Below are 19232 nucleotides of genomic sequence, written 5' to 3' on the forward strand. Positions count from 1 at the left end.
AAAAAAACATGAAATTTAGTATTTCAAGACAGCATCTCTGTCCAATCTCATTCACTGGTCCCTGTTTAGCCACCAGTTATTCACTCATCCAGGATAGACCTGGAGGATATTATGCTAAATGAAATAAGCCAGACACAAAAAGATAAATACAGCATGATCTCACTTATACAAGGTATCTAAAACAGTCAAACTCATGGAAACAGAGAGTAGAATGGTGGTTGCCTAGGGATAGGGGCAGGGAAAATGGGGAGGTGATGATCAAAGTATATCAAGTTTCAGTTATACAAGATAAATGGGTTCTAGAGACCTCCTATACAACACAGTGCCTATAGCTAAAAATGTTGTAATGTATATTTAAATTTTTCTAAGAGGAAAGATCTTATGTTAAGTGTTCTTTCTGTTCTTATCATGATGATAATAATAATTACAATGGGGGTGGGAGAGAACTTTGGGAGGTGATATGTTTATGGTCTTGATGGTGGTGATGTTTTCACACATGTATGCATGCACGAGTGCTAAGTCGCTTCAGTCATGTCTGACTGTTTGGACTGTAGCCCACCAGGCTCCTCTGTCCATGGGATTCTCCAGGCAAGAATATTGGAGTGGGTTGCCATGCCCTCCTCCCAGGGATCTTCCTTACCCAGGTATCGAACCCACATCTCTTATGTCTCCTGCATTGGCAGGCAGGCTCTTTGCCACTAGCACTACCTGGGAAGTTTCTCACAGATGTATACTTATCCCCAAACTCATGTACAGCTCTTTACATGTCAATCACACCTCAACAAAGTAATTTAAAATGTTTTAAATATAAAAAAGAGCACATTAGCCATTCTTCATGGCAAGATTCTTTAAAATTAAACATAACACAGATATTTTTTAAATTCCAAAGAATGGTATCTTTAATGAGTTTTTAAATCATTGTCATTTAAAGTTTTATTAAAATGTATCAGAAAATACAGATATTATTTGTATATAAACGCATATTTTAAATCCCATTGAAGCCCACTCATTTAACCTCCTACAGCTGCTATTTTGTTTTGATGAAAGATGAATAGGGGATAAATAGAAAGCTAATGCTTCAAACGGATCTACCTGTAGAGTGCCCAGAAAAATCTAGGTGTGTATCCATATTAAAGAACACTCTTCACCCAAATATGCAATCACTCAATAGCTCAAGCATAAATGATGTTTCCTACCAAAAAAGAGAGAGAGAGAGAGGAGGAAGGCAAATTGCAAATCTTGAATTTGGCACATACTAAAGAAAAACTCCAGAGAGAAGCCTGAATTATATTTGTTCTCAGACAAGAAGGTAGAAGGTGCTCCTGTGGCCATCACGTAATGGATTCCACTTTGATGATGGGTGATTCAACCTCCTGATAAGATTAGGGATCTCCAGGTGTCCTGCCTGGGTCAACGAGGTGAAGCCTGGGATTACCATTTGGGATAGAATAATTGTATCCATCTTCCTCCACTCCAGGTCCCCTTTGTATTCGGTTTCACTGAGTGAAGCCAGCCTCTCTAATCTTTCTGTTTTCCTAATCAATTTGTAGAATGTATTCTGGCTCATGAGCGGAGTCAATCATACTTAAAAGAAGCATAGAGCTTTGAAATTTCTCTAGTCTAACACTCTAATTTTCAGATTTAAAAAAAAAAAAAAAGGCAAGGTCCAGAGAAGTACAAAACATCTGCAAAGGTTCATCAATATCCTTCAGACTGACATTTTTTAGAAAGAGAAGAGAAAGATCTGAATTCAGGTTTGGGAGGACAAAGGGCTGTGGGATTATGCAGGGGTACGAGTTGGGGGAAGGGGACACGGAGCGGGAGGAGAAAGAATGGGCCTGCGTGCTGGGAAGCCGTCTGCAGCGCGGCTGGGAAGCCGTCTGCAGCGCGGCTGGGCAGAGCTTTAGCTCAGCCACAGCGCCTGCGGGACGCCGAGCCGGCCCTCCGGCGCCCGGAACTACGCGGCCTCGGCGGCGCAGGGCCGGATGCTGGTGACGGAGATGCTCAGTCCCCTGCACCTCAGGACGCCGGCCTCGCACTCCGTCATCGTCTGCTCCCTGCCGTTCACCTCCACGCAGACGCTAAATCCTGCTTCCTCGCACTCCGAGGCGGCTCTGCAGACACATTCGCTGCCCTCCGCTGGAAAAAGAAGCGAGAGAGGCTTGATGGCACCTGGTGGAGGTGGGGGAGGCCAGGCGCATCCCCTCTAAAGTTATGCAAGTGGAGACTGGCGAGCTACGGGTGTTCCTGTCACCCACTCCCTGCCCCGCCCCTGGTGGCTCGGACGGTAAAGAATCTGCCTGTAACGCAGGAGACCAGGGTTCAATCCCTGGGTCAGGAAGATCCCCTGGAGTAGGGAATGGCAACCTGCTCCAGTATGCAGGACCAGGCAAGGGAGGCATTTTGCTCCAGAGTACGCAGGTTCTGAGGCTGGTGCCAGGCTTCCTGTCGATTGGACGCCCGTGGGGCGGTTCTCTCCTTCAGGCGCTACCCAGAGGGGCCCCAAACATGATGTGACCCCTCAACACCCAGACCGAAGGCGGAGACCTCAGCAAAGAGCTAGGCGGCAAGCCTCAAAACAGAGGGAGACAAAGAAAAGGAGAATTAACTTGCTTTGAGAGAGAGGCCCTGAAACCTGAAAGGTCTTATACCCCATAAAGACCAAACAGAAACGAGTGGGAAGGAAAGTGGTGTGGGCGCTGAAGGGGCGAGGCTGGAATACATCGGCCAGGCATCCCCCGAAGGAGGGTAACCAGGTCGGCCTGCAGACTGTGGTGACTGCCAAACCGAAAGTGATGCAGACAGGCCGTAGGGTTGTATGTGTCACCGTCTCTGCTGCAGACGGGATTCAGGGGTGAAGGGAAAGATGCCCGGGGGTGCCAGCCGGGAGCGGGAGGCCCTGAGGAGCTGGTAGAGACTTTACAGATCCAGAAAACACCATCAGGCTCCCAGATTTATAGATGGGGAAACAGGACCGTGACCTGGCTTGGGCAACTCAGCTCTTCCCCCTCAGAGGTGGGACCCCTGGTGGTGGTTGTCAAGATCACTGTTAAGTGCTACCAGAACAGCAAGTAGTACCTCTTTTTCCATCACATCCTTCTGATTGCTTCTAGGAGAAAGTGTCAGCCTGGCACTGGTGTGCTTCCAACATGCCCCTTTGTTGTTGCTAGATTGCTAGGTCGTGTCTGACTCTTTGCAACCCCATGGACCGTAGCCCGCCAGGGTCCTCTGTCCATGGGATTCTCCAGGCAAGAATACTGAAGTGAGCTGCCATGCCCTCCTCCAGGGGATCTTCTCAACCCAGGGATCGAACCCTTGTCTCTTGCATTGCTGGCAGATTCTTTACCACTGAGCCACCTGGGAACACATTTTTATGGTTATCTAATATTTATGGTAAGTGATATTTCCTATTAAAGATGTGCTATTAAGTTTCCTCTTTTAAAAACTATTTTTATGTGAGTCTGTTTCTTTTTTTAATGAGTACATAATGTGGATAATACAAGGACAGAGCAAAAATCATGAGGGTGGAATGTGATCTTTGGGAGGACATTCAGACTAGCAGTGCTTCCCTGGTGGCTCAGACTAACAACTCCACCCACAATGCAGGCAACCTGGGTTCAATCCCTGGGTCAGGAAGATCGCCTGTAGCAGGAAATGGCAACCCACTCCAGCATTCTTGCCTGGAGAATTCCATGGACAGAGGAACCTGGCGGGCTACCATCCACAGGGTCTCAAGGAGTCGGACACGATTGAGTGACCCAACAATTTCAGACTACCAGGAAGGATTCTTCATCCACCACTCCCCCTCCCCAGGGAAGGCAGCGGGGGAGGATTGTGGGGGTAGCAGGAGACTGGGGTTCGATCCCTGGATCAGGAAGATCCTCTGAAGAAGGGAATGGCTACCCGCTCAAGTATACAGGACCAGGCAAAGGAGGCATTTCGCTCCAGAGTAAGCAGGTTCTAAGCCTGATGCCAGGCTTCACACTCAGACCAGTCTGAGTCTTTGACATACTTAGGCATGTGCTTTCATCTGTTGCTAAAATAGCAAACTACATTTTTTTAAACTTCACTCCTACTACTGAAGTACTTTTATAATCACAAATATGAAATGTCCCTTACCATCACATTTTTCCCATAGCGGACACACACCACAAGCTTTTTCAGCTAAGGCAGGCAGAATGCAGCTCTCCCTACCAGCCACAGTATAATTTCTACCCTGGCACCGGAGAACGTGCATCTTGCAAACGGTCAGAGGCAGTATCCTTTTGCTTCTCTCATCTCGAGCACATACATCCAAGGAGGACCTGAAACAAAATTTTTAAATTACTTCCTTTACAAAATTTTCTTTCCTCAAAGCTGAGAATGAGAAGTGAAAGGTGAGGCTGTGGGCTCAGTGCCTCAGATGTTGTCTCCCACAGCCAAATGAGGGGACAGAAACTCAAATCCCCCACATTGCTAGGGCCCAATCCCCTCCAGTCTTCAAAATGAACATATTTTGCTCTTTATTTGCTCACAAGTTTTATAATCTTAGATATCTGGTGTCGATCTAGTTTCATTTAGAACGGATCAGATACAGCAAATTAAAAGAGAAGGCAATGGTCTGTTAGCAACAGCTGGTAGATTGATGACAAAGGAGGAGACAGAAAGTTAGCAAAGATCACCGGAGGAGGGCATGGCAACCCACTCCAGTATTCTTGCCTGGAGAATGCTATCGGCAGAGAAACCTGGCAGGCTACAGTCCATAGAGTCGCAGAGAGTCAGACACAACTGAAGCGACTTAGCACACATGCTCGGACTCAGAGGGACCGAAGTCAAATGCGACCATGTTGAGGTTTGACAGAAAACAACTAAATTCTGTAAAGCAATTATCCTTCAATTAAAAAAATAAATAAATTTTGAAAAAATGGGACCACTAACTGCAGAAGAAAGCAGCTCTTCCCGGCCCAGCAGCCCTGAGAGTTCACGTCCACATGATAGCATTATCCCCAGCCGATGACTGAATTCTCAAGGGAAGATGAATTCCATTTTTCAATGCTATTTTTAGAGTATCTATGTTTACAAAATAGCTTAGAAATATTTCCTTGAAATGTGTTACTTCTTTTCCTTATTCATGGGTGCTAAAATAGCACCAGTATTTGAAATGTCACTAATAAAAACAACCACATATCTGAATACTAATGGGTAAGGATGCCATTACTGTAGTGAAACCTTAGACAACAAAAGGCATTTTTGAATAACAGACAGAATCTATATTTACTTACATATATTTAGCTCTAATGTTTTCTTCTCTAACCAAGAGCTAAATTTGTTTGGACAAAGAAATACAAAAATACATAGCAGAAACAAATCCTTGTATCTTTTTTTTAACCTGTCTATTTAAACTTTAAATAGAAGGGCTCAGAACAGCTTAAAGAGCAAAGACCTTACAAGCTACCTTCCTTGTTATCAGTGCACATTCAGTTGCTCAGTTGTGTCTGACTCTTTGCAGAGGAGCCCAGAGGACAGGCTTGTCTGTCCATGGAATTTTCCAGGCAAGAATACTTGAGCAGATTGCCATTTCCTACTCCAGGGGATCTTCCCCACCCAGAGATCAAACCCATGTCTCTTGCGTCTCAGGCATTGGCAGATGGATTCTTTACCACTTGGGCCATCTGGGAAGCCCATATCTGACATTAAAACTATTACCATGTATATAAACAACAGGCTGCAGATAAACTCAGTGAAGCAATGAAGTTGAAAAGAAGATGAAGGTGAATCAAAGTAAACAATGATTAATAGAGAATAACAGCACAGTCAGAAGATCCTGGGCTGACCTTTTTTTGTGTGTTTGTCTGCTTTTTCTCCTTTTTCTTTTTTTGCCATTTCCATTTATGTTATTCAGCTGCATATTCTCCTTCATACAAGAAGTTACTTCTTATAGGATACCCCTTAGTCATCACTACCCAATGTAGGTGTTCAAGGAATTAGATATGTGTCTTGATGACCATACTAACTGAAAGCCAAACAATTGGCCAATAAATTTGTGTTTTGATTCTTAACCTTAGAGATTAAGAGATTTTTATTCTTAACCTTAGAGACTAAGTCCTAGGGACTGGATGTTGCCCATTTGCCTCTCCAGATTCACCCTCCTCTCTTCTCCACCCTGCCTGGGAATCTGAAGTGTATGAACCACATCAATAGACTTCCTTGTCCTCTAGCTTCAGAGGTGTTTGATCATTGTGGGGTTTTGGCAGAAAAGGAGGGAGGAAAGAGTACAGTTGGGGTGTTTATCCCCCTGGCTCACTCCTAGGCATCTCTGAAGCCCCTAAAATGAGAGACTCAACTCCTCCTCAACTAACTCTCTGTCAACAGGTTTTCATAAATGCTCCTCTCTCACAACTTCTGACTTAGGCATGGGAAAAAACGTAAACCAGTTCAGAAATACTGAACTGAACCAGTTCAGTTCAGCTTCTACCCGTTCAGGAATACTGCGCTGTGGTGTGCAGTTTTCTTGACTCGACCCATTTCTGTAAATAGTCCCACCAATAAACCTCCTCTTGTCCTAATTTAATCATGCCATCTGTATCCAACATGTAGTAATTACTTCAGCTATATTTCTACAATGGAGTGATTTCAAGTGGGATGGTGTTCTTGGAATGCAAATCTAGAAACATATTTCAAGAATTAGAAAAGCAGCTGCTTTCTTCTCTGTTGGTATTGCTTTAAGAGTGTATGTCTGTGGGGCTTCCCTGGTAGCTCAATGGTAAAGAATCAGCCTTCCAATGCAAGAGAGACAGGTTCAGTCTCCAATCCAGGAAGATCCCACATGCTACGCATAACTAAGCCCATGCATCACAACTATTGAGCTTGTGCTCTAGAGCCTGGGAGCCGAAACTGCTGAGCCTGCATGCCCTAAAGGTCATGCTCTGCAACAAGAGAAGCCATGGCAAACAGAAACGCGTACACTGCAACTAGAGAGGAGCCCCCGCTTGCAGCAAGGAAGACCCAGCACAGCCAAAAATAAATAAATAAAATGATTAAAAAAAAAAAAGTTTATGTCTCAAGAGAATTTCAGCCCTAATCTCCTCAAACTCTAAATCCTCAGGTGAGGGTTTTGTCATTTTGCCCCATTTTATACAGAAAACAAGCAGCCTCAAGCAATCCTTCAGCCTTTCTCACCAGCCAGACTAGAACACTGCCTGACACCACCGATGGTCAGCCCCGGTGATCCAGGCAAAACCAAGCAGCAAATGGACTGGATTGAAATGCAAAGGGCCTTGATCCTTGGTCAGTAACACCTTTGATCCAACAGAGACTAGCATCTGAGAAATCATTCAATCTATTTTGAATAAAATAAAACAGAGAAGAAAACAGAGCTTACCCACATTCATAGGGCATTTTACAAACACATCTTGAATTCTGCAGTTTCTCCCAGGGCTGACATTCAGGCACTTTCGGTGCCAAAGGCGCTTCTAAAAGAAAAGAATAATGGAGATGTGACCATTAGGAGAAGAGCTTCTTTGTAGTAAACAAGGATTATTTCAATTGTTGAGCCAGGCAACAAATTCTTATAATCAATAAATTAATAAAGTTATAAAGCATTTTACAAGAGATACAGCATCACAGACCCAACAAAAAACATCTTTGGTCATAATAGCCACAATTTCTTGAGCACTGACTGTTGGTCCTGCCCTTTTTATATGATATTAATTCTCCTTAATAAATTGCCACTTAAGAGAGATGAGGAAACAAAGAGTCAGAAAAGTTAAGAAATTCCTGCTAGTTAACAAATTGGCCAAGCCAGGATTTAAGTCCATGTTTGTCTGAAGTCCCATGGTATAGGCTCTCTTTCTTCAAAAAGGTGGAGTTTAAAATATCATATTAAGAGCGTAGCACTGAAACATAAACATTACATATGTAAAATAGATAGCTAGTGGGAATTTGCCGTATGATGCAGGTAGCTCAACCCGGTTCTCTGTGACAATCCAGAGGTATGGGATGGTGTGGGGAGTGGGAAGGAAGTTCAAGGGGAGGGGACATATACATACTTATGGCTGATTCACATTTTTTGTATGGCAGAAACCAATACACTGTAAAGCAATTATCCTCCAATTAAAAATTTTAAAAAGGAAGGTGGGGTTTAAAATCCATGTGTTATTTGGGTATGCTTTGCCTACTGTGCCTGTCACAAGACAAAAAGCAGACCACAACCTGACCTATACAAGAAGAACTCTCAGTATCTCAAGGATGACTATAATAATCTCTTACATGTAAATGTCCAAGTGGTCTCCCCTCAACAGTGAGTAAATGTCTGGAGGTATTCACTTCGATAAAATCCTTTCCTTCATGTTTTCTACAAACTGATAGAAAGCCATTACCATTCCCGTTTTGTCAGGGAAACACCTTGGTCCAACTTGCAAGAGCTTAATTTGCCATGGCCACAGCTAAGCCTGACTACAAAGTGAAGAGTGTACACCACCTTGTCATTTCCACTTCCTGGCAGCTCCATTACAATGGAATTCTGTGGCATATACTTTTTCATCATCAAACTAGTTACTGTTAGATATACCTATAAAGGTCATTTGTCTGAAGGTCATGTTTTTATGGATGCACAAACTGTAGAATGCTTCCTTACTTTTGGAAAACGTAGAAGCTTTAGACATGACAGGAAAATCTCATGAACAAGGAAGTCATAAACTTATAAAAATGGTAGCAAGGTGAAGTATGTCTGTCATGTCCAGCATTGTCTGTAGCAAGTATTTATTCTTTAAGCATTTTTCTTTAAGATGGTATTATCTTAAATGCAATGCATTATCCTGAATTGGATCCCAGACCATGAAAATGACATCCGTGGAAAAACATGATGAATGAAGAGTCTGTAGTTTAGTTGACAGTGTTGTACTAATTAATATTAATGCCTTGGTTTTGACCAACTAAAATATGTCAAGGTATGTGAGATGTTAATAGTATGGGAAGATGGGTAAAGGGTATATGGAAACTATACTTGCAACTTTTCTGAAATCTTAAATGGATTCCAAAATAAAATACTTTAATGGTATTAGTTAGATCAATGCTTCTCAACCAGGGACAGTTTTGCTCCCCGGGGGACATTGGGCAATGTCAAGGGACATTTTCAGTTGTCACCCCTGTGAGATAGCAGAGACCAGGGATTCTGCCAAACATGTTACAATATATAGGACAGACTCCCACAACAAAGAATCATCAGGTCCCAAAATTCCAATAGTGTCGGGGTTGAGAAAGTCTGATCTAAATGTACCCAAGCTGAAGTTCAATGATTAAGCTGTGTAAATGAATTCTGCATTATTATTAGCAGCTTTTTTGCTAATCATTCTTAAGAATGGAATTTTAGATTTTACATATTTTCTAAAAGTTCTCATAACTGCTTTGTGAAAAATCGCTTGTGGAATTACCTAGACAAGAGACTTGCATGTAGAAAGAACACGGCTTTGTCATCTTCATAGCGTAATTAACCAAGTAAACCCACCCTTAGGGCCCACCTACAGAATGTACCTTCACTATTTTAAAATCAAATATCTTCACATCAAGGGTAAATACCACTGGGGGTGGAGATAAATGAGAGACAAGTGTTTAATGGGTAGAGTTTCAGTTTGGGAAGATGGAATGTTGGATGACAGTGATGGTTGAACAATAATGGGAATGTATTTAATGCTACTGAATTGCACATTTTTAAATGGTTAAAATGATAAATGTTGTGTGTATTTTACTACAATTAAGAAAAAAAAAAGATTACTTAGACAGCAGGTATTTTAAAACTCTGGAGGCTAACAAACCTGGCCTTTTTTTGTTTGTTATAGGCTTATTTTAAGGGTAGTTATTATTGTTATCCACATCTTTCAAAAAATACACAGGTTTGGAAAACATCCTTAATTAAAGCCTTAATAGAATTTGCTGAGGGGGAGAAAATTCATACCAAATTGTGCTATAAAGTGACTGAAAAAGACATTTCAGAAAAAAAAAAAGTATATAATCTCATTTAGAGGAAAAGAGAAACCTCATCAACTGTACATTGTTCTCTCTAATTTTAGCAATATTGGTACAGTTCCCTTACTTTATCCCAAATAAATCACAGTTATGCTTCAGTGCATGTGGAAAACAAAGCTGTCATCTCTGCTGGGTCCTCTGACAGCCACAGAGCACGTGGGATGGGCATGGAGGCCATTCCATTGAACATGCTGGCCTCCTATTGTCCTCTGTGGTCTATTTAATACCACAGCCCAGGTCTCCCATCAGCCATAGAACCCTCCAGGCAACCTACTCTCTTTTCAGTTGTGCATGTCTAATCTACCCAATATCATTACTCATGGAATCAACTACTTCATCTTCACCATAGATGACAAACTTCAAACTAAAAGTTGCTCAGTCGTGTCCAACTCTTTGCAACCCCATGGACTGTAGCCCACCAGGCTCCTCTGTCCATGGTATTCTCCAAGCAAGAAGATTGGAGTGAGTTGCCGTTCCCTTCTCCACGGGAGTTTCCCAATCCAGGGATTGAACAGAACTCTGCACTGCCAGGCGGACTTTTTATCATCTGCGTCACCATGGAATATTATTATTACTTATGGAATCAACTATTTCACCTTTGCCATAGAAGACAAACTTCAACATCAAATTAAAAATCATGTACTCATGTACAGCAAAAACCAATACAACATTGTAAAGCAATTATCCTCCAATTAAAAAAAATTTTAAATCATATACTCAAGAAATAATATCATATAAAATAGAATGCAAGTATGATTTCTTCCTTGTTTTAACTGTTGCAAGCATAGTATTTTCCATTTATAAAGTGAAAGTCACTCAATTGTGTCCGACTCTTTGTGACTCCATACAGTCCATGGAATTCTCCAGGCCAGAATACTGGAGTGGGTAGCAGTTCCCTTCTCCAGGGGATCTTCCCAACCTAGAGATTGAACCCAGGTCTCCCACATTGCAAGCAGATTATTTACCAGCTGAGCTACTAGGGAAGTCCATTTATTAGAAAATGTAAACAAAAAAGAAAGAGGAGTTTATTTTGAAAACAAATCCAATCCATCTTAAGTATCTCTGAAAAGAAATAGTTTGGACCATTTTATACAAGTGGATTTATTTACAAAACAGAAATGGAATCACAGATGTAGGAAACAAACCTATGGTTACCAGAAGGTAAGAGGGGAAAAGTTAAATTGGGAGGTTGGGACGGACATATACACATTATGATATATAAAATAGGTACTAATAAGGACTTACTGTATAGTACAGAAACTCCACTCAATACTCTATAAAGGCCTACTTGGGCAAAGAATCTAAAAAAGAGTGGATACATGTATATGTATATTCATTTTGTTGTACACCTAACACAACATTATAAATCAACTATACTCCAATAAAAAGTAAAAATATTTTAAAAGGCCATTTTAATTTGCCACGTGTTCAAAATATTGACTATCTGGATTTCTACTATTAAGAATAATTTCACAAACCACAATACTCTTCCTTTCATAACTTCTGCTTTGCAGGCTTAAATGTAAATGCTTTTAAATATTCAATTTCAATAACGCTAATAAACTGTAAGAGCCCAAAATCTAAATAGGCAGAATTTTATATAAATTGTGGTCTCAACTCTGTATTTCATAAAAGTACATTTTTAAAAAGCCAGGAGGAAGCCAGAAATCAGCTTTTAGAAATTCTTTGTTTTCTTGGTATCCTACAAATATAAAGCTAATCATGGATATGAAGGATTTAAGTTAAAATTTGAGAATCACCTGGGCTATTCTTGCCTTTCCTTGAATTCTGTGAGTCTATGTGTTATGTGCAAAAAAGTCTAGTTGCCCAGTCTAGACCTCATTCTCATAGTGGGGTCTGGATGGAGGGAATGATTCCATTGCAGCAGTTCAGCGCCTTGAAGAACAGCCATAGGAACTCTCACTCCGAGTCCACGTGTCCTTGGACAAACCCAGGAGCCACTCACCTTTCTGCACACACTGGACATTCTTTATCTCAGGGCTCCACTTGAGGCTGGAACCACAGAGAAATGTCGAAGGACCTTCTAAGGATCTGCCGCCTGAACAGGAAATGGTCACCTTCTCGCCAATAGTGTAGAAAGGTTTGTGGGGATGACTCTGTATGCCATCCATCAATGCAGGCAGAACGCAGGCAATTTCTGAAGAGAAAAGAGAGCAGAATACGAGGTTCCTTGCTTTCCTAGACCATCTTTTTAAAAATGACAGCCCTGAATGGTGCTGATACACATGTTCTGCTTTTTCAAATTAGAGGACAAGGTAGAAGAGGTGAGTTCACTCTTAGGGAGCCCTGAAAGACATGTCCCACCATGCCTGTCATGTAGTGATGTAAACGACTGAAAACCAAAACAGCTCCCACCCTCTCACCCCTGCCCTCAAAGTCATATGACAACTTAAAATGAATAAGCATTATAAGGTCCCCAAGTCCAGCCTGCTGTCAAAACCAGACTTTTCACAGCTGCCATTTCTCTCTCTCATCTGGTGATGTCTCACCAAAATTTTCCCAAGAGCTGTGTTCATTTGCATATCATTGTATATATCCAATTAGATATTTTGCTATCTGAAATTTTGAAAGAACCACCTTTAACCTTGCAACCATAAAAGTGTTAAATCTTTCTTGGTTTCCCATTTCTATCTTTCCTTATTCTATTACAGTTATTAGTTCATATATTCTACTTAAAAAAAAAAAACAAGGAAAAAAATTAAAAACATGCATAATGGTAGAAAGCAAGTCAGAATTCATGACTTTAAAAAAAAAAAAACCTTTCTAGTGGGATTTTGGACAATATCCTGCAAAGTCCTGCTCTATTTCTGCACCATTTTTATCAGAAAATCCATTCATTCATTCATTTAAAATTGAGGGCCTACGTTTGGCCAAGTATGTTGAATGCTGCTAAGGACACAAAATACTGGTCACATATTCTGCCTTCAAATAGCTAATAATCAAGCATCAGAACTGTTTATTTCTGGCCATGATACATTTGCTGGTTTCACACTAATGCTCCCACTAAGACATATAGGAAGGCTGTAAAAGTTATAAGAAAACTATTTCTGAGAGCATCAGAGAACAATCAGAGCAGTAGAAATCCCAAGGTATAAGACTCTAGAAAAAGGAAAGTCTAAAGCAGTGATTACAAAATTTGGTAATGCTTTTGTCCTTGAGGCTATTTGTGAATTTGAAAAAAAAAAAATTTTTTTTTTTTTTTTAATGTGCTGAAGGGCTGCTAAACTAAGGGGAAAGCTGCAGATCAGAGGCTGAATAGCTGCAGAGAGTTTTCAGCAGTCTCACAGGGCTAGGAGATCAAAAATTACAGTCCAGTCCTGTTTCAAAAGAGGAGCCTCAGTAGAAATCCAATACTTTCCCTTATGATCCCTTAATGGTTATAACCTAGGATAAAGATAAACTGGACATAAATCAGCCTTGTTCTTGCCAGAAACAAACCTAAATTTTTTCTAGAGAAGGATAACATCATGCAAAGTCTCAAATTATTTATTTTTTTACAAATAAAATCTGGCATTCAATCAAAGCTAATCTAATATTCAAAAATACAATAGAAACATCTACAGCAGATCCAGATGATGGGGCTAACAGGCATGAACCATGAAATAACTATGATTAGTATGTTGGAAAAAATTAAATTAGAAGAGGGAGAGTTTCAACAGAGAACTAGAAAGTATAGAAAAGTGGACAAATGGTTTATCTGGAATTGAAAAATGAAATTAAAAATTCAGTAGAGCTCTTGAAAGCAGCTTATAACAAGAGTACCGAGAATTAATAAACTAGAATATAGATCAACAGAAGATACTTAGAATGAAACAGAAAGAGGAAAATTGATGTAAAGCAAAGAAATATAGGGAATTCCCTCGTGGTCCAAGGCTTGAGACTCCATGCTTTCATTGCCATGGGCCTGGATTTGATCCCTGGTCAGGGAACTAAGGGGCTTTGGCTTCCCTGGTGGCTCAGATGGTAAAGAATCTGCCTGCAATGCGGGAGATCCAGGTTTGATCCATGGGTCAAGAAGATCCCCTGGAGAAGGGAATGGCAACACACTCCAATATTCTTGCCTGGAAAATCCCATGGACAGAGGAGCCTAGTGGGCTACAGTCCATGGGGTCACAAAGAGTCGGACACAACTGAGTGACTAACATTTTCACTTTCAAGTAACCAAGACCCCAAAATAAGCAAAAAAAGAAAGAAATGTAGCACATACACACATATATATACACATATGTATATGTGTATACATTGTAAAAAATGTCTCATCTATGTCTCATGAGCAGAGGTGGGCAAGAATTAGACTGTAATATTTAAGAACAAAGGTGAATAATTTTCTAAAATTGACAAAAGACATTAAAGAATAGGTTAAAAATGGCCTTGAAGATCAACCAGGACAAAGAAAATCACACTTAGGCATATCAGAGTAGAGTTGCTTCTAAAAAAAAAAAAAAATTCTTAGAAACATCTAGACCAAAACTGTATATTATTTCTAAAGGAGAAACAAGAAACCTGAAAGTTGACTTCTTACCAGAAAATAATGAAGTCAGAAGGCAATGTAAAAAAATCTTTAAAGGGTTTAAAGACAATAACTGCTAACCTAGAATTCCTTACCCAGTAAAAATATCCTTCAAAAGTAAAGATAAAACAAGAATGTTTCAGATGAACAAACAGTGGGACAATTCCTCACCAGCAGACACACAATAAAGAAAAAGAAGCTCTTCAAGCAAAGTAATCTTTTCAAAGAACCAACTTTTAGCTTTATTTCTCCTAGCCAGGGAATATTCATTAATACATTCTATTCAGTAATATTGATATCCTATTTCTTCTGAAAAACTCTAGGGTGGAGAGACAGAGAGACGGAGACAAAGAAAACAGGAGACTTTCCAAGTCATTAAGAAAAAGGCTAACAAACCACCAGAAAAAAATGCCCAAAAGATTAGACAGCCACTTCATCATAAAAAGTATCCAAATGGCAACAAACATATGAAAACAGGCTTTATAACATTAGTCATCAAAAGAAATACAAATTTTAAAATACAAATTAAAAAACAAGATACTGCTACACACTCACCACTATGGCTTAAAAAATTTTTTAAAGATAGATGTTATCAAGTGTAACATCTGTATCACAGAGCAATCTTGACTTCTTGGATTCTGTCCAAGACGTAAATTGGTACAACCACTTGGAAAACTGGTGTGGTGGTTTAGTCCCTAAGTCATGTCCAACTCTTGCAACCCCATGGACTGTAGTCTGCCAGGATCCTATATCCACGGGATATCCCAGGCAAGAATACTGGAGTGGGTTGCCGTTTCCTTCTCCAGGGGATCTTTCTGACCCAGGGATTGAATTCACATCTCCTCCATTACAAGTGGTCTCCTGGCTTGCAAGTGGATTCTTCACCAAAACTGGTAGCATACCAAATCTAAACGTGTGTACACCTGATAACTCAGATATTTCACTAATAGCTATGTACCAAAGAGAGTAAAATGTATGTGTGTGCACTCAGACTTTCCTCACATAGCACAGAACAATCAACATAGGAAAAATACATCCCAGTAGTGCTGTCTATCCATCTGCTGCAGAATCTTACACTGTAGTACAGCTGAGATGGAAACCAGAGGACAGTGTTAGGGCGATACAACATGCAAAAGCACTTACTCAGATACCTACATCTAAACAGACTAGGATCCAAGGCATTTGAGGAAGTAGATTGTAGTAAATCCCTGCTAATTGAACTCTGAAGAATGTCTTGAGTAGAACTGAGAAATGGTTAGAACTGAGCTCCCTGAGCTATTCTGATTTACCCCAGAAACTTTAAAATTGCAATTAGGATTTCCCTGATGGTCTAGTAGTTAAAATTCCAGTAGTCACATGCTGCCAATGCAAGCGATACTGGATTAGATCCCACATGCCATGTGGTGCAGCCAAAAAAACATTTGGAAAAAAAAAAAAGGAATAAAAATATAGTAAAACATGCCTCACTTAACAGGACCACTAGCAACTAGAGAAAGCTGAGGATTTTTCAAGGTACTCCTGAAACCTGAATGGTATCATATGAGCCTTTCAGAAAGAAAAAGATCAAGACAAGAGCATACGATGAGTAGCTATTTATTCTGATTTATTCCCTTCCACTCATCTTAAATGAAATACCACAACCAAGGTCACTCACTCTGACAATGCATTTTCCCAACAAGCCACTGCAAATCTTCTCCACATCTGGCAAGAGGGTCTCCAACCAGAGAGTATCCTTCATTGCAAGTATACATTATGTTTTTCCCAACAGGAAATGTGGCACCTTCATCCTAAACAGAAATAAAAGATGGAAAGAGGAAGAATACATCTCTTTTAATAAATTGTTTCTTTAGATATATTCAGCCTATAAACCATGACTTCTTTAATCATTAGGCAACCTACATTTAAATAGCTCACTTTGAAAACTGTCCATAAAATCATTTTTTCCTCTACAGTCCTAATTAACAACACTGATACCATCATTTATTGAAATAAACATATTAATGCCACTGTACTATAATTTATTGATTGCTCCCCAAATGAAGAACTGTACTAAACATTTTATCAAAATTATTTTAGTGGATACTGCCCAAGTAACTTCTTTTATACTTTCAGGAAAGTCTGTTATCAGATTTTAGAAATGTCTTTGTCAGTCAACTCTTCCTAGTGAGGTGTTATGGGCTGTCCACTGGCAATCACGCCCAACAAAAGCCATTATGAACAGGGAGAAATGTTTACATCTTATCAGCATGTTCATGGGAGTCTGAGTTTCCCACTGATGACTTTTAAGAGAAGCATAATGTTGCTCTTCGCCTACCACCCTCCTCTGCCCCATCCTGTAAGGGAAGTGTTGCTGGAGCTGAATCAGGTTTGAGGACATGTTATTAGCCTATAACGCCAAGAGGTGAGATTTCATGGTGAAGCAAGGAAGAATCTAGAGTCTGAGCCTTGAAGGAATCATCATGCTTGTTTGGTTTCTCTGTTGTTGCCTTTCCTTATCCTTTTACTTCTCTGCTACTCAAGGGGATGATAAAGAAAATCAGCCTGGAAGAGGACTTGCAGCTGGAACAGCTTTCCTGTTGGCATTAGAACAAAATTCTATGGAGCCTGCTTCTCACAGTCCTCCTCATTCTAATCCATTCTGGCTCCATTATGGGAATTGGTAGGAAACACAGCACCCAGATTGGCATTAAGATTTGCAGAAAATGGGGAAAGATACTTGATCTGCTTTAGTTCTAGTCCCTAAGCCTTCCTCTTTCTTGCAGAAGGGACCTCTATATGAGAAAGTCGAACTCAACAGTGTCCAAACGTGGCCATCTCTGTCAGAATCACTAGCAGCAATTTTAAAACAAAGAAAAAAGATTCTCAGGCTCTACCCCAAACTTACAAAATGGGCGGGGGGGGGGGGGGGTGCGAGAAAGGTCAAGTAATAATCCATTGTTCAGTTCCATGGGTGCCTGTGAGGTAGCCAGTCCACAGGACAGGGTTTAGAACCTGCAGTTCTTTACAGGACACCACATGCACAGAAGCTGAAGACAGCACATACACCTCTGAATAGTACCTACATTTGGGGAAATTTCAGCAAACGCTCAGTGAGTATATGTTCAAGGGCCTGGCATTTGAGAGACAGAAACTGTCATGGAGAAAGTGATGCTGGTGGCATTGAGAAAATCCTGATGAACAGTAACTCCTATGTGAGCACAAAGAGACACTTACTGGGGTTTGGAGCCAAAGTCTCATCATAACAAGGAGTGAGAAGAACACAAATTAATATGGCCCCAAAGGCAAGAAAGTTCTCCAGAATGACAGTGGCAGATGACTCGTGTTCCTTCCTGAACAAGAAAATTGCTCAAAGTACAATGACCCATATCTCACCAGACACCGGCTAAATGTCTCACTGGCTCCCGGAATAAATGGCATGCTTCACCCCAGCCCCGGTAGTTATGAAAAACTTTAAACAACTCCTTTCAGTGATAAAAATATGGAAAGTTCTCTATATTGAAAACCTCGCTTATAGATTCCTACTTTCATGTTCAGAATGGAAATGTTTAGCAGCCCTCTGGCATGATTACATTTCTAATTCATTGGGTGGTGATATTGATTTCCCTTACCATGGGAGATACACTGCCTTCTGCAGAATTCTAATCACCTTGGGCCATAGAAGAAAAGTCACAAACTAAAACCCTCACCGATAAAAACTAAAATGCACACATAAAATGTTTTTAGCACTGCTTCATCACAGGAGGAGGAAATAGATTATGAACATCAGTAGAGAGCTAGAACTTGGAGCAAAAAGGATATGTAAAGAAAAAAAACTCTTTCATAACCAACTTGAACAAATCCATCTTTCAAGACAGGAGGTGACGAACAGAATTTTGTTGGAACCAAAGACAAGGGAAAGCAATGTGGTTCGAGCAATCTGAAAGGAAAAGGAAATAAAACATAATTAATGTGAAGGATTTTCCACTGCTAATAAATATTTTACACTACAGTGAATTTTTCATTTGCATCTGAAGGGACTCCATCATGTAAGTAAGCTGATGTGATGTTTTTGCCATTCTCAGAACCAAACATCTGATCACACCTGTGACAGAAAACCCAAACACAAACTTGAGCTTCCAAAAGATAACAACCAGGTCAGTAGTGCAGAAAATAAGGATAAAGAAAAAAGAAAGAAAGAAAAGTGATTGGACAGCACACATCTTTATATGACTTCTAGAGGACATCCATCTAACACTACTTTTTCTCCTGCTGTCTGTCTCTTAAATACTTTAAACACAGAATTACTTCTCTATTGAAAATAAGGCAATTCAAGTTCGTGATCCTGGAAGAGTGGTAACACAAAATAACCACTTTTGACTGAGCGCTCGCTATGTGCTAAGCACCATGGCAGATGTTCTACAAATGTGCCTCAGCTCAATTCACATGCACAGTAACCCCCTGAGATATGTGGGAAAAGTCTTAGAAAGTCTGAGTAACTTGTCCAAGGTTATAGAGTAAAAGATACCAGGACTAGATTCACATCTAGCCAGTTGTTGTTCAATCGCTCAGTCATGTCCAACTCTTTGCAACCCCATGGACTGTAGCACGCCAGGTTTTCCTGTCCTTCACCATCTCCCGAGGTTTGTTCAAACTCATGCCCACTGATGCCATCCAACCATCTCAGCCGCTGTAGGCTCCTGAAACTTGGGATCTTTCTACC

At 40.6% G+C, this 19232-nt stretch overlaps 1 protein-coding gene across 1 annotated transcript in view; it reads right to left on the bottom strand.

Moving 5' to 3' along the window:
• Positions 1-889: 889 nt before the first annotated feature.
• Positions 890-19232, bottom strand: part of C7 (complement C7) — a 55001-nt gene continuing 36658 nt past the window's right edge. Inside the window, exons 13-18 of the mRNA XM_061129879.1 lie at positions 18362-18449; positions 16188-16320; positions 11969-12160; positions 7361-7451; positions 4120-4304; positions 890-2139 (exon numbers count right to left, since the gene is read on the bottom strand). Of these exons, the coding sequence (XP_060985862.1) occupies positions 1958-2139; positions 4120-4304; positions 7361-7451; positions 11969-12160; positions 16188-16320; positions 18362-18449 (871 nt within the window). The 3' untranslated portion in view covers positions 890-1957. The remainder of the gene's footprint in view (positions 2140-4119; positions 4305-7360; positions 7452-11968; positions 12161-16187; positions 16321-18361; positions 18450-19232) is intronic.

Source organism: Dama dama, chromosome 25 (genome assembly GCF_033118175.1).
Source record: "Dama dama isolate Ldn47 chromosome 25, ASM3311817v1, whole genome shotgun sequence".
Taxonomy (NCBI): domain Eukaryota; kingdom Metazoa; phylum Chordata; class Mammalia; order Artiodactyla; family Cervidae; genus Dama; species Dama dama.